Genomic DNA, 24,633 nt, shown 5'->3' with positions numbered 1-24,633 from the left:
ATAATAATAGGCTTGCCGAAGCACAGAAACGGCACGTTAGCAGATTTAAGATTAGTATTTATAAGACTCAGTGTTTGTGTTGCACGAGTAAGACATCAGCTGCAAAACTCTGAGGCTGAAAAATAAAGCTAATGCAGAAAAAAAATGCAGTTCATCCAATTACCACTAGAGGCTGGCTCCAGAAGCGAGTCAATTCCCATAGACCTGCATGTTAAAATGTCCAACTTTACGGCAGAAATAAACATATTTACAGCCTGGTGCAAAAAACAGTTTTGGTCTCTATAGCTAATACCCTCCTTCATAACAACTGATATAAGGAGTGATCTTTTATAAAAGTCACCTGTTTACATTTTATTAAGGCCCAAATTTATGCATAATTAAGAGAGGGGCAGCTAGAGTGACAGGCTGTCCATCCCTCGCTCCTCCACAGCTCCACCCTCTTGTCCAAATATGGTCACTTCTGGCTCCAAAAAAACAAGATGGGAACCACCAAAATACCAAACTTGAGGCTTTGCAACAGGAGTTCACAAAGCAATGGGTGACTTCACGGTGACTCAAACCATTATTTTGTACAGTTTTGGGTTAGACCCACACTTGAAGGACTGTCTCTGGAGCTGCTCTCCTCAGTTCAACGTCTGCCCAGTTAGCACAAGCTAACACAGCAGCAGCTAACATGCAACACCAAGCCGTTAAACAGTCCCAACAAACTCACACCAATGCCGAAACGGCTCGACTATGTTGGTAATACCGTCAATAATCGTTAGCTGAAGTTAGTTGTGTGATGCTAACAGTTAGCTCTGTCATTGTATGTTTGCAGGTGGACTCTTACCAACTGTCCCTGGTCCCTGATATTACCCAGATTAAAGGTCCACTGTATACACTTTGCGACATCTGATAGCAGAAATTGTATATAATCTTCATAACTACTAACTAATCACCAGAAACTACAAATCCTTGTGTTTTCATAACCTTAGAATGAGCAGTATATATCCACATGTGGCACGGGTCCTCTCCCATGTTGTTTTTACAGTAGCCCAGAACAGACAAACCATTCACTGGTTCTAGATAGGGCTATTTGTGTTTTCTCATCGGCCACCGTAGTTTTACCTCACACTTAAAACACACAAAAAGTTTCACTTCTGCAACCTCACCACTAGATGTCACTAAATCCTATATACTAGACCTTTAAATAATGAAAAAAGTAAAATAAAAAATGAAGATGTGGCAGACAGTGTTGATATTGTGGCAGGCCGCCACAAATAATTCAATGTATGGGAGACACTGTCATTTGTCCACAGGTCCAGCCCGAGTGTTCAGTGATAAAACTAATAAAACTTAACCCAACACATTGGCGAAAGCTTTAATGACAAGATGCCAACAAAAAAGATGGCAAAATTAAGCTGAAGGGCAATTGAGTGTCCAGGATTGTGTCAGGCGGCGTCGGTGAAACAGACCAGAGACAGTGGGGGGAGGAAGGAGTGCAGGGGTCTTGTAGCACTTCCACTTTGAAGCCAGGCGGTCAGGAAGAAGCTTTAAATGTGTGGAAACTGTCTGAACAAACAGAAAGCCCCACTTAATGACTATTGGGACCAGAAGCCTGGAAACAGATTTTAGATATATCATAAACACGGTTGTAAATGATGCAGTTATGGGTTCCTTTGTATCATCTGTCATCTCTTAGGGGGGGGTCGCCAGAAAATGTATCACAGTTATTCATGTTCCCCTCAGGATGAATTGTAATCTCTCTGTGAAGTGCAGTACCACAGAGCTGTTAGCACATCTGTCTTGTTTTTATTACGAGCCCGGTCTACAAACCTCCTCTTAGTGTGCACATAAATATTTTAGTAGAACTGAACTGCACTTAAAGAAAAAAGTTTTTGATATGTGTTCCTGTTATCTCTATCACTTCTGGACTTCTACAGCATTTCTCTCATCGTTCCTTCCGTTCCGTTGGCAGAGGCAGCCAACTTAACAAACTAAGGTGATGTGAATGAGACATGACATGCTTGTTTCTCCTCCACAGGAAGTGGGAATCACCGCTACTTCATGGGTTATCTGTTCTTCCTGCTCTGCATGATCTGCTGGATGATGTACGGCTGCATTTCCTGTGAGTAGAGAACTTCTTCTAAATTTCTTTCCCTCCTTTCACACCTCATTTGTTTTATTTCTCTGCTAACGCCTTCACTCTCTCTTCTCCCCTCAGACTGGAGGATCCACTGTGCCACCAGTTACGCCAAGGATGGTTTCTGGCTCTATCTGACCCAGATCGCCTCCTGCTCTCCCTGGATGTTCTGGATGTTCCTCAACAGCGTGTTCCACTTCATGTGGGTGGCCGTGCTCATCATGTGTCAGCTCTACCAGGTCTGGATTTACATTTGGTCCACCCATTTTGTAATGTAGGATTTACAATAGAGCTTTTGATTTGTAAGCATAGGTTCTTGTACCCTGAAGCTAAAATCTTTGAATTTCAGTAAATGTCTGTGTTACTGTATGAAAGGTCGGCTGACCTCTTTGCTTTTCCCTCTCTCAGATCGCGGCTCTGGGGATCACCACCAACGAGAGGATGAACGCTCGGAGATACAAGCACTTTAAAGTCACAGCCACGTCCATCGAAAGTCCCTTCAAGTATGTGATCTTTTACTTGTTAAGAAAGCTGAATCATCATTTCAGTGGGTTTAAGTAATAGCATTACAGGGCTGGTTCACCCCAAAGTAGGAAAAAAAAAATATAAGCCCTGTTTCCACCAAAAGTTCCCAGGGCATTTAGTCCCAGGAAGTACTTTCTAAGGAACTAAAGTTCCCTTCAGGGCATTGCTACCTGTGTTTCGACAGTGAACTAAAGACCTGTGAAGATTAGGCAAATTAGTCTGCTGATGTAAGACAAAACATGACGGTACAAGAGTGAGCAAACTCTGCAGCCTGCAGTTCTGTGTGCCCGCCTATCACATTGAAAACAAAGACACCTTAAGTTTTTTTTTCTCACTGATGACAGCCAGGCTACTCCTCCATATTATTGCTGCAAGTTGGATGTAAATGCAGGTCAGGAAAATGAAGGAAAGAGCCTCTGTCTGCGTCACATAGTAAATCTTAAGAAAATAACCTTTCATTTTTCTCATTCGCTGGCTCTCTCTCAGCTCGCCTGCCAGATCCGTGCTCTTAGCTCATTTGCGTGATCTCTCTCTCTCTTTTACCCCTTTTGTCTTTTTTCAGACGAGTCGGGAAGCTGACAGCAAAGCCGAACTAGGGTGTCTGCAGGTCCTTAAAAGTCTTAAAATGTCTTCAGTTCAATTTTATAATTATCAGGCTTTGAAAGTAATTAGTCTTCTATCTGTCTGTCTATCTACCTAACTATCTATCTATCTATATACTACCTGTAATAACCTGCAACGCTCTAATAAGAAAAGATGATTTATCCAAAAATCACTCTTAAATGGAGTTGTATACCTGTAGACGTCCTGCTAACTAAACGTGTAGTGTTGTCAAACAAAGAGAAATAATCTCCGCTCATCCTAAAATGTGTCTAAATCGATAATCGAGTACTTCCTTGTTTATGAATGAAGCAGCATGATATTTTTCTGTAGGCCGACGCAGAGGTTCCCTCGTCAAAAAGCCTATGGGATTTTTCCATTGGATTTTTGGAGTATTGCAGAAAATTAGCTCTGTGGCAAACAAATGTTTATGATACACGTTAACAGGTTTTGTTCAGCAAGATAATCTGCAAAAATGAACGCCACTTTTATGGTTTTTGAAGCCTTAACGCAATCGGCAGTAGTGAAAAGCTAAGGAACTACACCACGGTAGCATGAGTTTAACTTCCCCACCACAACGAGGCATTAAAGCTAGCGTGATGACGTTCTGTAGTCACATTTAGCCACTTGTTAGCAACAGCCTTTTTAAGACACATCTCAGCTTCAGAGTTCACAAACAGGGTATTTACTTATGTATTTATGCTGTAGAACAAAACATGAAAGTCTCTTGAGCTTATGCTAGCCACCTTATTTCAGGCATCTAACCAAAAACCCATTGACTTTGAGACAAAGGAGCTGAGAATGCGAAAATGCGAACTCATTTCCAGGTTTCAGGACTCATTCCTGGGGCACTCTGTTAAGGAGAGGTCAAAGGGGAACTCCACAATCATCTCCTTCCAGCTGTTGGGTAGCGCTGCACATGTGTGAAAAGCTGTTTATTTCTTCAGAGCGAGCTGTGTAAAATCTGCGAAATATCCTCAAGTGATGTCACTTGAGTCAGCTTCAGTTCGGTCCAAAGACTAAAAGTGTGAAAATGAAAACAGTTTGGAGGTGTGGAGTTGGAAAGAAGTGAGCTTACTGGACCTCTGTAGCCTGCTGCTCATTCCCTGCTGCAGGCTAGCGGCTTGAAGCTACATTAGGTGCTAGGTTTTGACAAGGAAGAACATGTGGAATAAATAAGACAATAGGTGAAGTACCTTTTCAATGATCTGACATTTCTTAGAAACTATGTGGGTGTACACTTTAATTATATAACAGGGTGTTAATATGATCATTGACCCTGTTTCCTCACACTGACCCTCATGTCTCTGTCCCTCTGCAGTCATGGCTGCATCAGAAATCTCATAGATTTCTTCGAGATCCGCTGCTGCGGTCTGATCCGGCCCGTGGCGGTGGACTGGACCACGCAGTACACAATAGAATACGACCAGACATCTGGCTCGGGCTACCAGCTGGTGTAGAGGAGAAAGAGGAGGATGAGGAGGAGGAAGAAGAGGGGGCGGAGCAGGGTGGAGTCGAGTGTCGCCCGGTGGAGTTTGGAAGCATCACCCTCCCCGCCCCCCTCCCCCGGCGTTCATATCGGAGCGATGCTGTTCTCGGGAGCGCTTGCTTTTTTTCGGACCATCTCTCCCTCACCGATCAAAAGACTTTGACAAAAAAAAAAAAAAAAAAAATCAGCCAGGACTAGCATGCTGTTACGGGGCAACACCACACCTACACCCCCCCCCTCCCTCCCTCCGCCCTCACCACCTTTACTACTATTACTACTACTACTATTCTACAACATCAGACTTCTTTACTGTACCTCCACTGCTATCCCACCCCTCCACCTCGTCTCTTCTCCTGAGCCCTTTGGACGGTGCGTTGCTGCCAGGCACGAAACGGAGAGGAGAGAGGCTGATGGACGAGAGGAATTACAAAATAAAAGCTCTTCTGTTTGTACCGGAGACGTGACGCTGTGGAGACAGCAGCGCTGTGAAGTGGCAGTATCGCTCTTTACCCTCCCTACTTTATATCCTTATTTATGGTGTCCCTGTTGATGTGCCCTGTATGTATGTTTTTTTTTTGTTTATTTGATTGGTTCAGGAACTCTGTTGTTCCTGTGTTAAGTAACTGAGGTGGCCAGGAAAGCTGAAGGAACATTTCTTTTTTTTAAAAAAAAAAAAAAACATGATTTGTTTCTAAGTGACAGAAATAAGGGAATGTGTTTTTAAGGTTTTTGATTTTGCACCGTGATGAATTAGCTGATGAGGATTTGCCAAGAACTTATCAGAGGAAAGGTGCGTCGCAGGTGGAGCCGCTGGAAGAGTCCCAACTTCTTACCTGCTGAAATAAAACTGCAAGATAAAATTTTCGGAGTTATCCAAGTGAAAGTTATAACCTAAAAAACAGTTGTTGTGCAGTATTAACGCGGGATTAAGTGCATGAATCATGACTCCTTCAGCGGCGACCACCGTAGACGCAACAGAAAATATCCTACAGACAATGTGATACAGGTATATTTATTTTAAAACTATTTATAGATAAAGTATGTTCTAGCGCCATCATTTTTACATGTCACATCATTTTAGCTGAGTAGGTTTTTATGAGAAATTACGAAACGAGTACCTGTAGCTGTTTTAACATGGAAGCCCGGGAACTTGACAGACTCTGTATAGACAGGTACAGCGAGCGTATTTATTAACAGCAGAGTATAAGAAACAGAACGCAGCAGACGGACGGACGAGTTTACAAGAAAGGTTCATTCCATGTGTTTTTCTCAGAAAGCTGTAAAGTCTTATTTGTTTTTGTCTTTTGTCTGCCTACAACATTGCACTGATCTTTTTTTTTTTTTTAGTTAATTGGTTTTTTTTTGGGCTGTTACTGAACACAAGGGCCCAGCGGCGCCGCTCCACACCAACGCTTCCATTGTTTACAGAGAGGAGGAGGAGGAGGGGCCCATCAGACATGGCCGGCTCCCATCACTTCCTGTCTGGACCCCCGCAGTCAGCAGCAGCAGCAGCAGCAGGATGGACTGAAGTGTAAAGAATGTGCACCTGTACATAAACAATATCTTTCTGTATTTTTTTTTTCTTTTTGTCAGTGTTAGTCAAAGGTGCTCCTTGATTTCTTTCTTCTTCTTTTTTTTTTTTTTTTTTTTTTCAATTTTTGGGGAATTCTTCTGACCCAACAGACAGAAGGAAATCAAGTGACTATACTCCGAGTGTATGACTGTAGCTTTTCGTGATGTCCGACACTGCTGTCTATAGGCATTTTAACCCCTCAGTACCTTTCAATCCCCCCGCCAAGAAACTCCACTGCATGTACGATGCTTGGGACAGCTGGGCTCTCGCCGCCCCCCTTTTCCCCCGTAAACCGGACCCCATAGTCATCACCATGGTGACAGCCCAGCAAGCCACGTTGTCTGTATATAGTGAATGTTAAGTATTTGCAAGTACTTTCTGCATTACGTTCATTTGTCTGTTTATTTTTTTGTTTGTTTTTTTTTTTTGTTTGTTTCTCTCAAATCCAGTGTGTTTAGTGGACCTTTTCTTTCAGGTTGCCAGATTTCAAGTCGGGCCCTCCTGTGCAAGTGTGTAATATATTTGAATGTTCCATGCTTGTGGACTCTGTAGTCATCCTAAAGGTTTTTTTATGTCATATATCGCTGGGTTTGTTATACCACTGGATGTACAAATTGTAAAGCAAAGACACTAGAGAACTAAGGCAGACGCCAAATTTTTTTTTTGTTTTGTTTTCTAAAAGCTGAAATGTGATCATGCAATAGTTTTAATGATAGAGGGAGGTTATATTACATTAAGGGCCTCCGGAAACTTTTGGGCCTCATGTTTGCATCATCAGAAGGGGACGGTTATGTCATCATTCCATGTTTCACTCGCCACATCTCGCTTAACCCACCACTGATGTCATTTCTGCCCCGCAAAGACGACACACAGCGGCTGCTCTATGTGCTTTAAAAGGTCGTGACTTGATTTCATATCAGCACCAGTAACTAACCACTTGTGTTCTAATAATGCCTTTTAAGTGACAGGAGGTAAACGCGGGCGAGTGTTTTTGTTTTTCTGGGGCAGCAGCTCATCCGGGACGTGAATTCAAAGCCGTTTCAGTCCTCACTAGTTCTTCCAGCAGCCCGAAAAGTCTCTGTTCTGTCTCCCCCCTCTCACCTCACCATGTGGGATAATAAAATAAAATTTAAAAAAAAAGTTAAAGCACATAATCATCTCCAGTGCCTCTCTGCCCACCTTCAGACATCACTGTAACTCCGCTTCAGATGTAAACATATGGGCATGGTTCAGTTTTAATGGCTTTAATAATAAAATACAGTCAAATGTGAATTAATGTTTGTTCATGTTTTTATTTGTATCACAAGCGACTACTTTAACATCAAAGAGGGAGAGAACACAAGAAAAGGACTGGTTGATGTTCATGTTAAACAGAGGAATGTATAAAAGATGTGAGTGTCTGTGTCTGAGTGATCCAGCTGAGCCATCACTGAGCGTGAACCAGAGCGCCCGCTCCTTGGCCGTAACCGAAGCCTTTGGGCCCGAAGTTCTTGGCGTAACACGCTGTGGATGGAGAGAGAGGAAAGAATGAACATTAACGAGCTGCAGATTGTATTGATCTGAAACTGTATCCTCATAATACTGACGAAAAACATCATTTAAAAACTTTGTAAGACGAGATGAGGAAGAAATGGATTTCATCTTCATGGAAGAAATCTCAGCAGTGTGTGAATTATGTTGGTTAGTTTTCATTTCCATGTCATGCCAAAGGTGCGGCCCCTCCCCCGTGTGATTACAAAACTACATTAAACTGATAATCCATCCACCTGACAGGTGTGACATACCAAGATGCTGACGCTGTGTCTTGGAGGGGTCACAAAGGACGCTCCAAAATGTGCAGCTTGATCACACAACACGATACCACATGTTGCAAGTTTTGAGGGAGAGTGCTATCAGCATGCTGACTGCAGGAATGTCCACCAGAGTTGTTGCCTGAGAACTGAATGTTTATTTCACTACCATAAGCCGTCTCCAGTGTTGTTTCCCTGAATTTGACAGTACATCCAATCAACAACCAACCACAAGTCAGTTACAATGACCAACTGCTGTCAGAGCAAGACCCTGGTAGAGACGATGAGAATGCAGATGAGTTTCTGATGGTATATGAAGAAATTATTTAGTTGTAGTTGCATCAGCTGTCGTGGTGGCTGATCTTGGACACTGGATGTGGTGGTCCTGAGCTGGTGTGTTTACATGTGGTCTGGTGGTTGTGAGGCTGGTTGGATGTACTGTCAAATTCACGGAATCAAACTGCACATCATAGTGTGGCCTTTTAGTGTGACCATCCCAAGGCTCACCTGTGTAGTAATGATGCAGTCTATTCAGCATCTTGATATGTCACACCTGTCAGGTGGATGGATTATCTTGGAGAAGAAGTGCACACTAACACAGATTTTAACAAATCTGCGACCAAAATCTGAGAGAAATGTATCTATTGAGCGCATAAAAAAGTCTCAAATATTTAACCGAGCCCTGTGAGAAGTGGGATCAAAAACAGAACATTTACAGTTTTGTTCAGTGTATACATCACACATCCAAGATGCGACAAAACATCTTGTGGCCTGAACCTTAGGTTAATCCTGTTAGAGTTTTTCATTTCTCATCTCCAAGGCTTTCCTAAAGTATCTGGCTAACATAAATGTTTCAGATGTGAACAGCCAATTTCGTGGATCATCCATATAAAAAATGTTTTCAATCTACGAGACAAAGTATTCGGGGGTTCCCACTGAAAATGTCAACACAAACTGACAAATTGAGATGACAAGACAAACATATCTGCTTCTTCTCTTGCACACATACTGTACAGCTTAGCACAGACTGGTACCAGATCTCCTACAAGTACAGAGTTCTGCTTTATGTCATTGCCACAAACACAATTACTCTTGACAATTTGTATTTTCATCGTTTAAGAAAAAGCTGTAAAAGAGTGTGTGCACACATTTTATGACCAAGATACAGCAGTACGTTTTAATGTGTCTAATGACATGTCTCACATTTTACTGTTGCACTTAACTCTGGCAGTTTTGACCACCTTCACCCTGAGATCTAATCTGCCGAAACAGACAATGCCTGTGTGTTTTGGATGTGTGTGTGCAGATAGAGGTCACAAAATCTTTCCCAACACTCAAGAGTTGTTTATCTCACATCAACATGTGACATTTTAAATAAGCCGCCTCCTCAGGCTGTGGTCAAACAATAAGGTGCAGAATTACTGACTTTCTTTTTTTATTCTCAAAAAAAAATGGGGTTTGTTTAAAAAAAATCTTCAAGTGTTTGGAAATATCTTTAGCGTCCTTTTTGCAAATGTGCAATCTCAGGTCTGCTGACCACATGCTTCTTCAAAACGTTCCTGATTGGAATAACAATATCCAGCTGCAGCTCAGACAGAGTCAGGATGTCTCAAAACCACTGACTGATAGCAGCAGCACAGTCGGGCCTGTTTGGCTTTCAAGCTGAGATGCAACATTCCTCCTCGTCAGTACAAGGTTTCATTATGCCGTTCAGCAAACATCCATGTGCTGATGTCGGCGAGCATGTTGATGTCTGTTTCTGTGTCTTCTGTTTAACCGAATCATCCCATCTCATTGTGCTGAAGAGGAGGGAGAAATCAGTGTGGAGGTCACACCGCACATGTTTCTGCCCACTAAAGTACAGTGGACAGTAAGCAGCTCTGTTAGCTTGACAAGGCCAGTGGGTTCCAGCCAAGCCAACACACCAAATGTGAAATACGTCATCTGGGACGACAGTGAGTACAAGACACTGAATGTGCGTGTGTGTGCGTTTTCTTGGTCATTACACAAGAGCCAGTTTGTCCTGGTCTGTTTATGCTGATATGATCATATCAGCTGACAGTAGTGACTTAGCTGCATAATACAGTGGAACCTCTCTACTGATTCATGAATATAGTGAATAACTAATCTTTTTATAAGCAGGAGTTAAAGGGTCTCTTTGTGTCTTAGTCGCATGTTAGCATGCTAACAGTTGCTAATTAGCACTAAAAACAAAGTAAAGTTTAGGCTGATGTGAGTGCCAGTTTCGCAGGTAAATGGAAGCAGAAAGTTGCAGGAACACTTCCTCAAAGTCTGTGGTATAAGATAAGATTTCATGTCACACTGCCTAGTTGTACACACTACGTCAGTGTTGTCATGACAATCAACTCTCACCTGAATCAGAGTGATCATTTTTGCAACCTGGCTGAACAACCAAAAGCCAAATCATCAACTCTGATCTTGGCAGATACCTTTATTTAAATACTGGTGGGATGGTGTTAGCATGCTCATAGTGACAATGCTAACATGCCTAAGGTAAGCAGATATAATATATACTACGCTCAGTATCTTACGTTAGCGTGTTAGCGTGCTAATATTTACAAGTTAATATATGTAAATACATGACCAAAAGTACAGCTGAAGCTGATGTTTTGCAGGTTTTTGCTGATAAACAAAAAGTACTGGACAATGTGAAACCTTGACTTGATAGCGCTAGATGGAAAGCTAACATTGGAAAACATGAATGCCTGTACCAACTTTCATGGCATAAGTGTTGAGGCATTTCGTTCAAAACAAGAGACGTCACCAAAGTCAGTAGAATTCATCCTTCGATCAGATGTGGGCTTTCGGATTGGATCAAATCTTAAAAATAATTTGTGCAAAATGAAAAAAAGGATTCTGAAATCGGATTAGAGCATGGAATCTAGTCTTGGTTTGGATCTGGATCAAACCTTCAGTATGTGTTGTTCAAAACTTTTTAGTGGTATTGGGATTCCTTTGATTCTGATTCCAGCAGAAGATTTCAGGCACAAAATGTAATAAAACTTGTTCAGATATATCAAATATATATACACTGATTTATATTTTGTGCTTGATTTGTTATCTTTTGCAGTGATACAGAAGATAAAGCAGATATTAGACTGCCTATTGAGCCTTTCAGTACGGTAAAACAAATACATATATTATTTTGATAATGACAAAATCCTTTAAATTACAATCTCAAACATCTCCATTTTGTTCTCTTGGGCGCCACCCATGATGATAAGCAATAATTATCTTAAAAGCAGGCTGCTGAATTTATTTCTATCAGCTCTATCAGCTTTATGAGCCTGCAGTTGGCCAGAGAGGGTTACCACAGCATAGATGTTGTGTATGTGTGTAGGTTTTGGTGTGTGTGAGAGCAGATTATTAATGACTGTGCACTGCTTGTAATTTTTACCGAGGATGTCACCATGGAGACCGAATTCATATTACTGCAAATGCAGGAGCTTCTATCACAGGGCCGTAGGTTTAATCACCATTGTGTTGTCTCATTTGGTGATATATAATGATTTAAGAAACTTCAATTTAACTTTCATTTATCACTTCATTTTTATTACAATGACACAGTCAAAAATAGTTTGCATCTCCCATGCTGTTTACTCTCTTCAAATTAAAACACTTCAAGTAACCGTCCATAGCCAGTAGCCTACAATGTGATGTGTAGTCCCATTTAGAGGACTGGCAATCCAGATTTCAGGACTCTTGAAAAGTTTATATCTGGATCAGGGTGATCCAATCCAATGTTGCTTTGAACAACTGGCACTAAAGTAAAATGGATTAGCTGGTCCTGGATAGCAAAACATGGGATTTCCAAATCCGGATCATTCTAATCCAGGTTAAATTTATGAACAACTGGGCCTGGGGACCATGTCTGGAGAATGTTTAGTGACAATCCCACATTGCCAACCCTGCTGCCACACCATTGTTCCAATGAAAACAAACGCCCATTGTTTCAAAAGATTCGTGCCTACTCCACCCTACTCTGCCTCTGATTGGCTAACCCTGACAGAGGCAAAGTAGAGCGGGTGATGCCTTCATCATCGTAGGAAAAAAGGGTGTCATTTAGCATGATAACTAGCCATGTACTTCTGTTTGGGAGAGTGTATTTTTGTAGTAATGGGCCTTTAAAGCAATGCGTATTTATTTTCAGTATAACAGGCTGCTGGTAAAACGGACTTTTAGACCAATGGGATGTTTATCAGACTATCAGGGTTTTGGAATAATAGGCCGTCTGAACCATAGGCAGTCTTCCCCACAGTCTAAACAATCCTATTTCCAGTTTTTCAGATAAGCACAATGTGGTACAATATATTCCTCCCTGTCGTTTGTCATGCTCAGTTCTAACATGCCAGATGTCAACCTCTGTCTTCATGCTGTAGAACTACAGTCTGAGTGAATTTAGGTTGATGATGTCAGTGATCACACAGTAAACACATTACTCATTAATGGATGTTTAAGTGAGAAAATGTGTTGCTGTTGGATCTCTGTGTAGCAGATTCCTCATGTCTCTATCAGAGCGCTGCATGGTGGAGTTATTCTACCCTTGCTCTGCCAGTGCATGTGTTGGCTAACACAAATGTTATTTTACCTTGTGTTATTCCAGGCTCTCTGTGAAAGCTTAGTAATGACAGTAATCCCTGAGGAATCCAAAAGAAACACTATGTTGTAATTCTATACGTCATTTCATCTCAGATGTTTCATCTCACCTTTGCAATAGAGTTCTCCATCTTTCTCAGTCTGAGTGGTTGACTCCAGGCTCTTGCCACATTTTGCACAGCGGAAGCATGTCTTGTGCCACGGCTAGGAGGAGAAAGAGAATTTTACATTTATACCCAAAGTGGCAGCTGTTCAAGTCTGTCTTCACGCTGTTCTGCTAAATTGACCTAACACTGTCTGACAAAACAAAGATTCTGTTTGCAGATATTTACGACTGATAAAAGCAGATGTTTCATGGAGCTTATGTCGTCATTTCCTTCGTCAAACCCCATCAAAGCAACTCCCAAACCTGCGGGCTTTTCTGACTGTCTTCATTTCACAGAAAATTACAGGTCATGCTTTAACCAATGAGCGGAGCCTGATAGATTTCCTCCCATTAGGAAACACACATTAACAGCTCTCTGCCTGATGACATCACCTGCTATTAAACAGCTCATGATGTGTGAATCTGCATGTGATCAGTCACAGGAAATGCTAACCCTCCCATTTTTAGAGGAAACAGAAATCCTCAGAACACAAATCTTTGCTCCTCTGTGGGCAGGTTTTCATCTGAGCAGCTTCTCAGAACTAAACATCCTGCTGATACATCTCAAGAGTGCGAGCCTCATGACTTCATCTACTGTAAATCTATGTCAACAACATCTGCCAAAGCCCCAGTGTCCAGACAGCCTCACACGATTAACCCCAGCTGTTCGGAATGCTCCCATCCAAACTTGATGATATGGCTTCAATCAGAAAAACAGGATCAGTGTTCTCTCATTAGGAGAGACCACACCAAACCTCTTGCATGCGGCTGAGCACATTATAAACCATGTGCGTTCAATCCAGTCAAACCAGGTTTACCCCGGAGGTTTGTGGTGTAAACTGTGGTCCTGTGCAGTTCAAGGACCCAACACTGCTCGGGTTAGAGGTTTGATTTCTGTTGGTGGCTGTTCATGCTCACACTGTACATAATGATCGTTCTGTAAAGTTGAATACACACTCCACATTTGAAAACGTCATTATAACCTGGTTCACACTGCAGCTTAAGTTCTGGGAAACACATTAAGTTTCATTAGTGTGAACACAAAACACCAGAACAGAGTTCCGGGAGCACATCCTTAAATCCTGTGGTATGAGATCAGATTCTCAGGCACAGCCAAGAGTCATCATTTTTACAACTTGGCTCCAATAGTGAAATAGTCAACTTGGCTAATATCTTGGCAGATGCCTCGATTTGAAAGCCTGACGGTGCAGACTGCATCCAAAGTGTACTTTTTATTCTGCGAACACATCTTTCTGGCTTTCTTGTCAGTTATATCATAGATATAGAGATGAACAATGATCCTAATTTGTTTAACACTGGAAGGGTAATGACCAAATACTCTACCCTCAAATTATTCATCAACAATTCTGATAGTTGAGTTGAAAAAACACTTTTTTCAATTAAAGCATGTAAACAAAGAAAGTACGTAACAGGGGCCTCCTTAAGTAAGTGATTCAAATACTTCCTTCCAACACTGGTAAATATCTTCAAGTTTTGGATAAGAGTGGTCAAGCAGTCAAAACAAGCAGCGTGAGAGCATCACTATAGGTCTGTGTTGTAAACAGAGAGTAGAGGACACTTGAGATAAAACTCTCACCTTGCCTGCCCCCATGATCTTCTCAGCTGCATACACAGAGTCTCCACACCGGGGACATTTCTCTGAGCCTCCAAACTTCTGGGCATATTTGGATGGGTTGGGGTTGGTGGTCGGTCTGTGGGTGTGTGTCCTGCGGGACAAAACGTAAAAAGCACATGGCAAATTGTTTCCACAAATCACCATCTTTCAGTAATCTTGAGGTTGAAGCTGATCATTTGTAAGTAATTAATATGAAAGAAAATCTTTTTTTAAAGATCATTTTGTAGTAACTTTTTCTTAAGGGGTGGATATGTGATTCTAAAATGAAACTGAGACTCTCTCTGTACCGGAACCTCCTCTTTTCTTGTGAAAGCATTTACTCATTTACTAAAAGTGAACCAAGCATGACCCAAAACTTTGACATATCGCAGTAATAAATACCTCAGTTATGTATCAGTTAAACATTAATTCTTAAATCAATTATTATCTGTTGAGACAACTTCATAAATGACCGCAATACCATTTTTAAAACACAAAAAGTTCAGAAATAAACCTGGCAGACCCTTCTCCTCTAATAACACTCTCTCTGTCCTCAGCCAGTGGTGGGAAAGTGAGCAGGGCGCCCTGGGGCCCTGGAGCGGTGCTTATCGAAGGGTAACTGCCAGCCCCAGTGGCCCCTGAATGAAGGCCTTTGTGGCAGAGGACAGAGAGGGGGGAACGTGGGATCCTGCTGGGTTACATAATAAACTCTTTCATAACAGTCATCACCTGACGTCTGAGGCACGAGTAAACATTCACAGGAGGTGTGTGTGGGTCTGTGTTTTCCTGTTTGTTTTTATGTTTACACATCATGGCCCTCATTTATCAATCTAATGTACAAACCAGTGAATCATCTTACAATAGGGTTCACATGTGAACAAATGTTCTTATTTCGCCTATCACAGCGTAGGAATGATTGGGCGTTAAAAATGTGGCAGCTGAAAACAGTCGCTATTTACATTTCCCGCCCCAATATATTGTCAGTTTAGAGGCCTCGCACCTACAGTTTACAACATGGAGAGACGTCATACCGCCATGAATAGAAACTTCTCTGAGCTAGAAATGGAAACGCTGACGTCACTGGTACAATTTACCAGCTGGTTCTGTTTGGCAGCTTGAAACATAGCATCAAAGCAAGTTGTAAAAACGCAATATGGAAAGAAAACACTGCTGCGTCAACAGCACTGCAGTGGACAATCAAACTCCAGCTGAGGATGGAATATTTAATTTATACGTCCATGATATGTACCAGCCATGTATATATATATATATATATATATATGTATATATTATAATATTCATATATAAGCATATAATTGACCTAGACGGAGGAGCGTGTGGCTGCATGTATCAGGTTCCATTTGGGTACATCAGGTGGTGGACACTTGTTAAAATTGAATCACTATAGGCTACTAGTATTTAAATAATTACACTGTTGCAGGATTTACTTATTTATTTTTAATAATGTTTTAATACATATAAAAAGTTCCAGATAAATTAGACCGGGCACCAGTGGTAAACGGCGGCCTTTGGCCAGTCTGAGGCCAGTCCCAAAAAGAACATGTCGATGCAGGCCTTTACAAAAAAAAATTCCCATCATCTTTACACTTTAAGTGATTAATATGTGGCTGCAAATACTAAGCTGCCACTTAGAATGTGATCTAATAACAATTCCAGATAAACTATGCTGCATTGCAAGTCCAGGCTGACTCAAACTTGTACATGAGTTGAGACCTGACGTAAGATTTGACCGTAGCCTCCACTCCGTCAACATTGATAAATGCCGAGCTTTGCATGGAAAGGTAAATGAGGGCTATGTGTATGAGTATACAGACTCAGGTCTCAGAAGTGGAAGTCAGTTTGCACTATGAGTGCTCAGAACGCAATGAACCCGACCTATCAGATGATGTATTAACCTCCAAGATCCTTACTCTGAATTTCAGACACCTGCTTTGACTTTTCTCTTCTTGGATCTACACTGTTCACCAAACCAGCCAAGATCTGTTGCAGCCAAGCTGGATCTGATAAAGTGGTAGACTATATGCCAATATTACCGCCAAGGTTTCTTTGCTTTCTCAAAACAATGTGTGGTTCAGGCAGTGAGAGACAGAGAAGGATGCAGGGCAGAGCAGGAGGGCAGCAGAGGATTTCATAGACAGTTTTGACCTTGTATGTGTTCACTGTCTTGTTCAAGAGCAAAATTTGTTTTAGATAACTGTACAATCTCTCTAATCACTCCGCCATACAGCAGCAGCTCTTACTGCATTTTACTCACTCATCCAGCAATTCTCCCTCCTTCATGTTCATGCTTATCTCTGGTAAAGTTTTTTTTTTGTTTTTTTCCAAGCATTTTGTCCACGTCTGTAATTGACATTAGCTTTCATGAATTCTACATTAAATGCAATTTTTCAAGTTTAAGTATTTCTATTTCAGATTCAGCCTGATGAATGCATGTTGCTTGTGGACAATAGCACTGTCATAGTCAACAGCCACAGCTGATAAACATCATTACACAAAGTGCGCCACTGAACTCACTGACCTTGTAAAACTCTTGGCAAGCCCTTGTGCAATTAAGTCTGAAGAATGATCCTTTATTCAGACATTTCAAGATGTCATTTGTATTGGACTGAATCTATGAAATTGAATAAAACAGCACTGCGGGGCATTTACTGTCAAACTGTTTCTAAATTTGTACATCTTATACAGCATTTTATAATCCAATCAGATGGAACACTGCAGAACAGGAGTGGATAGCAACACAGCTCTGACGAAGCATGGCGGGCGACAAACAGGAAGACAGAAGCACAACACAACGCTGAGCAACAGCATATACAGCGATGATGGATTACATGACAATTATGGAAGTATTGCTGTTTACATCCTGCGTCATACTGCCCAACACCATGTAATACCATTTAAAACATATGACTTCTGACCACATGGCATACTTTAGCAGATAACTTTGTTTCCACCATGAATGAAATAATCATCTTAATCACAGTACTCAACTTACTCTTCGTGTTTGATTCCCAGCCGCTCTCCTCGGTCCATGTTGAGCGTGCCCGCCCCCTGGCCGTAGCCGTAGCCTTTAGGGCCATACTTCTTCCCGTAGCATGACTTGCAGTAGATCTCCTCGCCATGAATAGCCAGTGTTGTGCTGTCTAATCCCTTCCTGCAGACCACTAAGGACACACACACACAGAGGCAGTGACATTAGTGGAATGGTGTCACTTCACAAAGAAATACAGTATTTTCCTGTGATCACGATGTCACTGAAATGTTCTGTTAAGTCTTGGGTTTAAGAAGAAATAGGACCATGCTGTAAAATATTACTTTTGAATAGAAAAGGCTAAAATGAAGTGTGCTCGCTGTTGAAAACGTTCATAATACTGATAGAAGTTGAAGTGGCAATTAAAATGAAGGGCTGAGAGATGCTGACGTTTCAGTTCATGTGTAAGAACCTAATGTAGTTGAAATGTCAATTTAGATTGAAGAGGAAACTTCAGTTTGAATGTCAAGCAATGAAAGGTGTTGAAGTGTGAGCCGAAAAGGTCAGTTGAAACAGAAGTCCAGTCAAGTGTATAAAACTGAGAGATGTCACCTGATGTGTTAGCCACACTGCACGAAAAGCAGTCTGAGTAAACTGTGTATGAATAGAGGAAGTTGTGAGACTTAGAACATTGGAATAAGTTTTGTTTTAATTCTTAAAGTGAGGATCTGAGACCTTAAAGTGTCAACTGACACTTCAAACCCTTTCAGGTTACAAACCTTTGAACATCCAATGCATTTAGCCAGATTTTCAGCATAACTAGTTTTTCTGATGTCAGTGTGGGATCCATTAGATTAAAACTCTCTAGTAGCTGTTGGAGAGATCAGTTTTTGGCAGGTTTGTACCAAGTAAAGAAGGCTTTGTTTAAAAAAATAAAAGCATTTCAGTGGCTTAAGACTGCACACTGACTTCTGGGATTAGCTGAATTCTTCACACACCAGCCTGCACTGTGTGACCGTCTGTTTCTGGTTTAAGATTTCATACAACTAGCTGAAAAAAATGACTCCACTCATGTCTCTCTGATCTCGTAATGCTTTCAAAATAAAAGCTTTGCCAGCTTTTTAGAAAATCTCTCTATGTCCAATCAGGCGCTCCTAAATCCTCATATTTGTTTCACCATCTTCTTTGCAATTGTTATGGTTTCTTTTTATTTCTGTCACAAGTATTTCAAGTTCCCCTCCACTACAGTTAGGTCATTCATCTTCACGCGTCGCCGCTGGTATAGAGTATAAGCAAATCAAAAAGAAAGCACCAAGAGTCATATGAGCCTCTGTTTGCAAATGTGTAACATTTCTGTCAGTATATAGCTGCCTCTCATACACAGAAATGAAAAGTGTTAAATGTCAAAAAATGTCAAACAGAGACACTGGTGGAAAGGGCAACTGAGAGCCAAGGACACCAAGTTCCCCCGCTCAACATCTCCACAGTGGGAGTGTTTAACAAAGCTGCCTTTGTATGAGAGCCGCTGGAAAAAATAAACTCATCTTTTGTGGCTCAGATTGCTTTGGTGTTCTCCTGATAGCAGCTAAATGAAAGCGTCTGTATAATCCCAGTCTCTGTACGAGCTCTTTGCTGGAACATCTTCACTGACATTTCAAGGACGGTTCAGGAGCAGGACAAGCTGCCCACCCGTCCAACAAACTGATAATAATGCGGCGTGAAATCAACAACCGATGACCAGTGAGAGAGATGTCAGGGAGAGCTCCCTTTGATGAGCTGCGGAGAGGTGAAACTGAGTTTACCAGTCTGTCTCCTGATCTTTCATAGCTCTCTGCTGTTTCAACCAAGAATATAATAACACAGCATAAACGGTCAAACAGATGTCCTTTACTGTATTATAAAAACAAATAATATGTGCAGTTTGAAGAATATCTGCTCTTGACAGGTCTTTTGAGAATATAATTACACTTAAGACTTTTGGCAAAGTTGGGCAACCGCTACTAAAATGTCTTAGCTGTCTGAGACTTTCTTCTTCAAAGCAAAAAACAAATGTGTTTGTCCACAATTTGCTAATGGGAAAACTCAGACATCTGAGACTTAGGAGTTGGCTCTCATTTTAAAGCTGGAGTTAGTAGACAGTTTAATTTTTGGCTTTATTGGGCAAAACCTCCCATAATAACCTTTGAACGTATTGTGTTTGAAGTGGACTGAGAGAACACTAGACGTCCGCACCTCCTCTTGACTTTTATAGGCTTTAGAAAATCTAGCCAGTGGTGGGAGACTTTGACCAATCACAGGTCATTTCAGAGAGAGGGCGTTCTACTAGCTGTTCTACAAATGCAGATGCGTGTACATGTCGCTTCAGATGGTGAAAGCCCGATTCAGTGGCAGAGAATCCTGCAGAGAAAGTTGCTATTCCAGCATTGGCAACTGTCTACACTGCAAACCAACTCAAAGAGGACAGATTGCCTCTTTATCAGAAAATGGGTGCGCACAACATACTGACACAGCCAGATGAATATTGCAATGTGTGGTTATCACAAAAGCCCACAACACACCTGGATTGGCATCACGGCACACCATTTGAGAACCACTGGGCTAAAACATGCAAAACACCGCTATCTTCCTTTAAATTTGATCTCTAGGTGTTACAGCTGTACTTACTGCAAAGAAAACAGCATTTGTGGAAACACTTCCCGTCACACTGCACTTCCTCAGCGTGGTAAACTGTCCCACGGCACGCTGCACACTTGTTGCCTCCTCCCCAGTTTGGCATTGTTTGTGGTTCTAAGAAGGTAAAAAAGAGATGATGTGAGAGGCTGAAGAATCAGAGGCAGGGTTACTTGTCTGCTCCTGTTCTGGCTTCATTCACAAAAGAAAGATGACCATAAAATGACGTATTTTTCAGCAACACCCATCGCCATTCATTCTCACACACGTTTCCACTTTGAGGTTGCACCAAGTGGAACGGTGAGTAACCATAATCATAGTAACCGATACACTCTGCTGAGGGTAAATGCTTTGCACAAATGCACATAAACAGTAGTTTTTGGTGGAGGGGAGCATGTTGCTGATTCCCATGATGGTCTAATTGCTGTTTTAATCACTTTTCCTTAAAAAAAAAAGTCAGTGAGTACTCACCATATTTTAAAGGTCCAGTGTGTAGGATTTAGGGAAATATATATGCAGAATTGGAATATATTAAGTATGTTTTCTGTAGTATTTAATCGCCTGAAAAGCAATGTGTTTTAGTTACCTTACGTTTGTGTCTACGTATGGAGCAGGTCCTCATCTGCATTGATCACCATGTTTCACCACCACGTTTCTACAGTAGCCCAGAGTGGGAAAACCAAACACTGATTCTAGATAGAAAGTTTTTGTGTTTTCACGTCAGCCACTATAGTTAGCAGCCCCTCTGCGATGAACAGCGTCAGTAAAACACCATTTCTTTAACGTGAAACTACTTTATTCAGTGTTTTTACCAGTTTAAATAACCAGGTCCCTTCCTTTGGAGAGGGGACACCTCTGCAGATAATTCAGCCCCTGGTAAAGACCTTTGGAATGTCTGGATCTTAAGTTATCAGAAAAAAAAGGTGAGCACACATTAGCAGGTGCTGGGCAGCTGGCTCTCTGTGATGAGCCAAACAGCTTGGGAGAAACACTGATTTGTAACATGAAACTGCTTTATTCTGTGTTTTTTACAGTTTTAATCACCTGGTCTGTTTGTTTTGGAGAGGAGAACCCCTCTGTGGATAATTTGGCTCCTGGTAAATACCTCTTCGACAATGAATACCGAAGGAATTCTTACCAGGAAAAGTTTCAGCTGGTTGCAATCTGCAATCCTCACCTCACTGGAATCTTACACAAAATCTTACACACTGGAGTTTCAAAGCACAGTTGCTTGCTCCATATTGCAGTAACTACATCTGCCTTTGAGAATCTGTATTGCTGCATTTCTAAAGTTGCATATGGCTGAATTGAAAACCACTGCTCTGGGCCACCACTGCCACCCTGAAAAAAAAAAAAAAAACAATGCAAAAGAGGTGGGCTTAAACAACAAGGCAGACTAATACCCAAAGGAATGTTTCAGGGCGCCATGCTTTATGCCTTATGTTGTCTGATGGACTGTGAATGCAAGACACAAACAGCAAAGAATTGTGAGCGTGAAGTAAACACTGTTGTTACCACACAGCACCCACATGATGCACCCAGTCACTCCCTGACTCACATGTGCATCTGTCTGTAATTACAGGCTCACTCCCCTTTAAAAATGTGACACGAGGGCGTCAGTGAGGTTCCATACGAGACAAATTTAACATTTTAAGAACTTTCCTCTTCTATCACCGTGAAGCAAGTCCGCTGTCATACCATACTTTAGAGACTGAAATTTAAAAGCACCGTTACTCTTAATTAATTGAAAAGAAAACACAGAGCAGTTGAAACTATTAATCTTGTCAGTCGCTTTAGTCCTCCTCCCAGCTGGATTAGAGACTGTAGAACAGGCCTGAGCTTGACAAGGCATCATAAAACCACTAACATTACCCCTGGGGCAGCAGTAGCTCAGTCCATAGGGACTTGGGTTGGGAACCAGAGGGTCGCCTGTTCGAGTCCCCATTCAGACCAAATATGGAGCATGGACTGGTGGCTGGAGAGGTGCCAGTTCACCTCCTGGGCACTGCCGAGGTGCCCTTGAGCAAGGCACCCAACCCCAACCGCTCGGGGCGCCTGATCAAGGGCAGCCCCCTCATTCTGAGATCTCTCCACTTTGTGCATGTATAGGTCCTGTTTGTGCATGTGTGTGTCTTTCAGACCTGTGTGTAATTGACAAGCCAGAGTGAAAACATTGGATTTCCCCTTCAGGGGGATTAATAAAGTAAGATAAATAAACTTAAAGTTCCCTCAGGGGGGTGTGATGAGAAGGTTGGTGTTTGTCGAATGTCAATCTAAAGTTTCACAGAGTTCAGGGATCATAGCTACACTAAAGTTAAGGATTCAGATATGTGTCTTTGATTTATTCATGATATTAGTGTCAGAGACTAAATAGGGTTTTCGAGCATACAACAATTAAGTGTAATACAATTTAGCCTTGTTACTGTACACTGAAATGTATTATGTGCAATTTTATTATTTTTTAGCTAAAACAATACCTATTAGATGTTTTTAACATGATTCACAGAAAGCGACCCTTAAAATTTGTAATTCGGCGTGAAATAACAGTTTATATGCAAAGAAATAATCTAAGACATATTAACAGCTGTATCAGTTCTACAACCTTTTCAGAATCACAATTCAAACCCCCCAAATTATCAGTTGTAATTGTAATTCTTACTTTGGCAACATCATTACAACCACTAGGTTTTACCCATCTGTCACCAAAAAGTTTTTGTAAGGAACCAAATTTTATTTAAATGCCATTAAATTGATTTTGCTCACTTACTGATTTATAGAATCTGTTACACAGAATGTGTTTTGTGACTCTGAATGACGAAATGGCATGACAACTGTATAATTAGTCATTATTGCATTATTATGAGTATTAGTCTGTATAAGGACAAAGATGATGATTATTATCCAAAAAGTGATTAGGTTGAAGTTGCCACAGACAAATATTTGTACTAATATTCATTGTCTTAAAACTTGACAAATTTCAGTCAGTCTTCACTGATAATGCCCAGAGAAGAATCTGAAACAGCTCTGAGATCATCGCTGGACATTAAAATGTTCCACTGAACCACAACTAATGAAATTTGAAACTTTTGGAAACTCTAGAGCACATTACTGCCGTTAAATTAACTCACATCAGATTTTTAATTGAAGTTTTATCCTGGCTCTTGTTGCATAGCTTTTCAGAAAACTATGGCCAATACTCAGAGTAACCTCTCTGACCTTTGTAACCACATTGACCCAACAGTAACAGCTGGACCAAGTTTATCAGCTGAATGTCACTAGCAGCTATTTAATTATGTCACTGTCTTTAACTGATTAAATCAAAATAAATTTAGATAAGGTTGAATTCAGTTATGTCGTTAGCTTTATAAAATGCCAGTGGGTAACCTCACAAAAGTGTAACGTTATTGCTAATGTTAATGTATTTCAACGCGACGTTATGTAGCTATACATATATATAAAATAAAATAACATACATATGACATTTTAACCCAAAACAGTGTTAACCTGTTACTACTAACCTTATAAGACCGTAGATATAATTTATTTAGTTTAGCATGTTTTTATGCTAACGTTAGCCCTTAGTTCTTCAGGTAACGTTACTGTTTGACTTGTTAGCCTGATAATTTGGCTTTTAACTAACGTTAGCTAACTTTAGCTACTGACAAACTGAGACAGTTTCTTAGGCACTGCTAAAATAAAACTATTCACTTAAAACTTTAAAAGCTAGTTTGTTATAACGTACAACGCAGCGTTAAAAGAAATACGAATTTACATTTGCTCTTCAAAGAACAAATTAAATATATTCAGTAACGTTAATTACAAGTGCTTGTCTCAGTCAGTAAAACAGTCTGAAATCTACAACATTAAGTTTAAACAAATACGTTGGAATTTAAATTTAAAAAGTTACCTTACCGTAGTGTTTTTAAAGGCAGGGTCTGAATTTAAAAAGGCTCCAGCTATGCTCTCTGTGTATCCGGACAGCCCTGTAGCTCCTCTGCAGCAGACTTTACTACACTGACACTACAGTGCCACATACTCCGCATTTTTACCGTGTCAGTGGAAGGAGGGGTTTCAGGGGGCGTGAACTCAACACTGCTGCCTTCAGGTGCTGTCAGAAATTATGAATGACTTTCAAGACAGGACCGTGAGTCATTGCTGCACTCTCACACGAAAACAAGCATGTTTGTGTAATAGGCTCTTGGACAGCTCACGTGTAAGGGTTTTAAAGGCTAGACTCTCAAATCAGAGAAAAGGATCAATTTAGTTTCATACTCGCATTAAAAGATGGCCTTGTTTTATGGCTTTATTTAAAAGAAAAACACCCTTGCCTTTAATAAATTCAAAAATAAAAACGTATGTACAGTGGCAGCTTTGATGTTTATAAAAGGGTTATAAAAGACAGATATGATTTCCTCCCAAAGATTTACAGGGGCAGAGCGTGTGAGGAGTGTTGAATTATTCTTCCGTCTACCAGTGGTGCCCCTAGAAATTTTCCATA

The 24,633-nt window shown here is 41.0% G+C and overlaps 2 protein-coding genes across 2 annotated transcripts in view; one reads left to right on the top strand and one right to left on the bottom strand.

The window, feature by feature from the left end:
* The window catches only part of zdhhc17 (zinc finger DHHC-type palmitoyltransferase 17), a 34,665-nt gene extending 28,277 nt beyond the window's left edge, over positions 1-6,388 (top strand). Inside the window, exons 14-17 of the mRNA XM_049566165.1 lie at positions 2,024-2,107; positions 2,204-2,361; positions 2,531-2,625; positions 4,569-6,388. Coding sequence (XP_049422122.1) covers positions 2,024-2,107; positions 2,204-2,361; positions 2,531-2,625; positions 4,569-4,707 — 476 coding nt within the window. The 3' untranslated portion in view covers positions 4,708-6,388. The remainder of the gene's footprint in view (positions 1-2,023; positions 2,108-2,203; positions 2,362-2,530; positions 2,626-4,568) is intronic.
* Positions 6,389-7,581: 1,193 nt separating this feature from the next.
* csrp2 (cysteine and glycine-rich protein 2) lies at positions 7,582-24,203 on the bottom strand. Its single transcript, XM_049566201.1, has 6 exons — positions 24,048-24,203; positions 20,130-20,252; positions 17,490-17,658; positions 14,459-14,588; positions 12,827-12,920; positions 7,582-7,812 (listed from the first exon to the last, which is right to left on the bottom strand). The coding sequence occupies exons 2-6, from the start codon at positions 20,239-20,241 to the stop codon at positions 7,736-7,738; spliced, it is 582 nt and encodes a 193-aa protein (XP_049422158.1). The 5' UTR covers positions 20,242-20,252; positions 24,048-24,203; the 3' UTR covers positions 7,582-7,735.
* Between the last annotated feature and the right edge of the window lie 430 nt (positions 24,204-24,633).

Source organism: Epinephelus fuscoguttatus, linkage group LG22 (assembly GCF_011397635.1).
Source record: "Epinephelus fuscoguttatus linkage group LG22, E.fuscoguttatus.final_Chr_v1".
In the NCBI taxonomy this organism is placed as follows: Eukaryota; Metazoa; Chordata; class Actinopteri; order Perciformes; family Serranidae; genus Epinephelus; species Epinephelus fuscoguttatus.
The sequence above is the reverse complement of the archived record's forward strand: the minus strand, read 5'-3'. Positions and strand labels throughout refer to the sequence as shown.

Coding starts and splice junctions, on each gene's coding strand:
- csrp2 (XM_049566201.1), bottom strand. CDS start 20,241: ATGCCAAACTGGGGAGGAGGCAACAAGTGTGCAGCGTGCCGTGGGACA. Junction 17,659..20,129: donor CAAATGCTGTTTTCTTTGCA/GTAAGTACAGCT, acceptor GTGTGTCCTTAG/TGGTCTGCAGGAAGGGATTA. Junction 12,921..14,458: donor AGATCATGGGGGCAGGCAAG/GTGAGAGTTTTA, acceptor TTCTCCTCCTAG/CCGTGGCACAAGACATGCTT.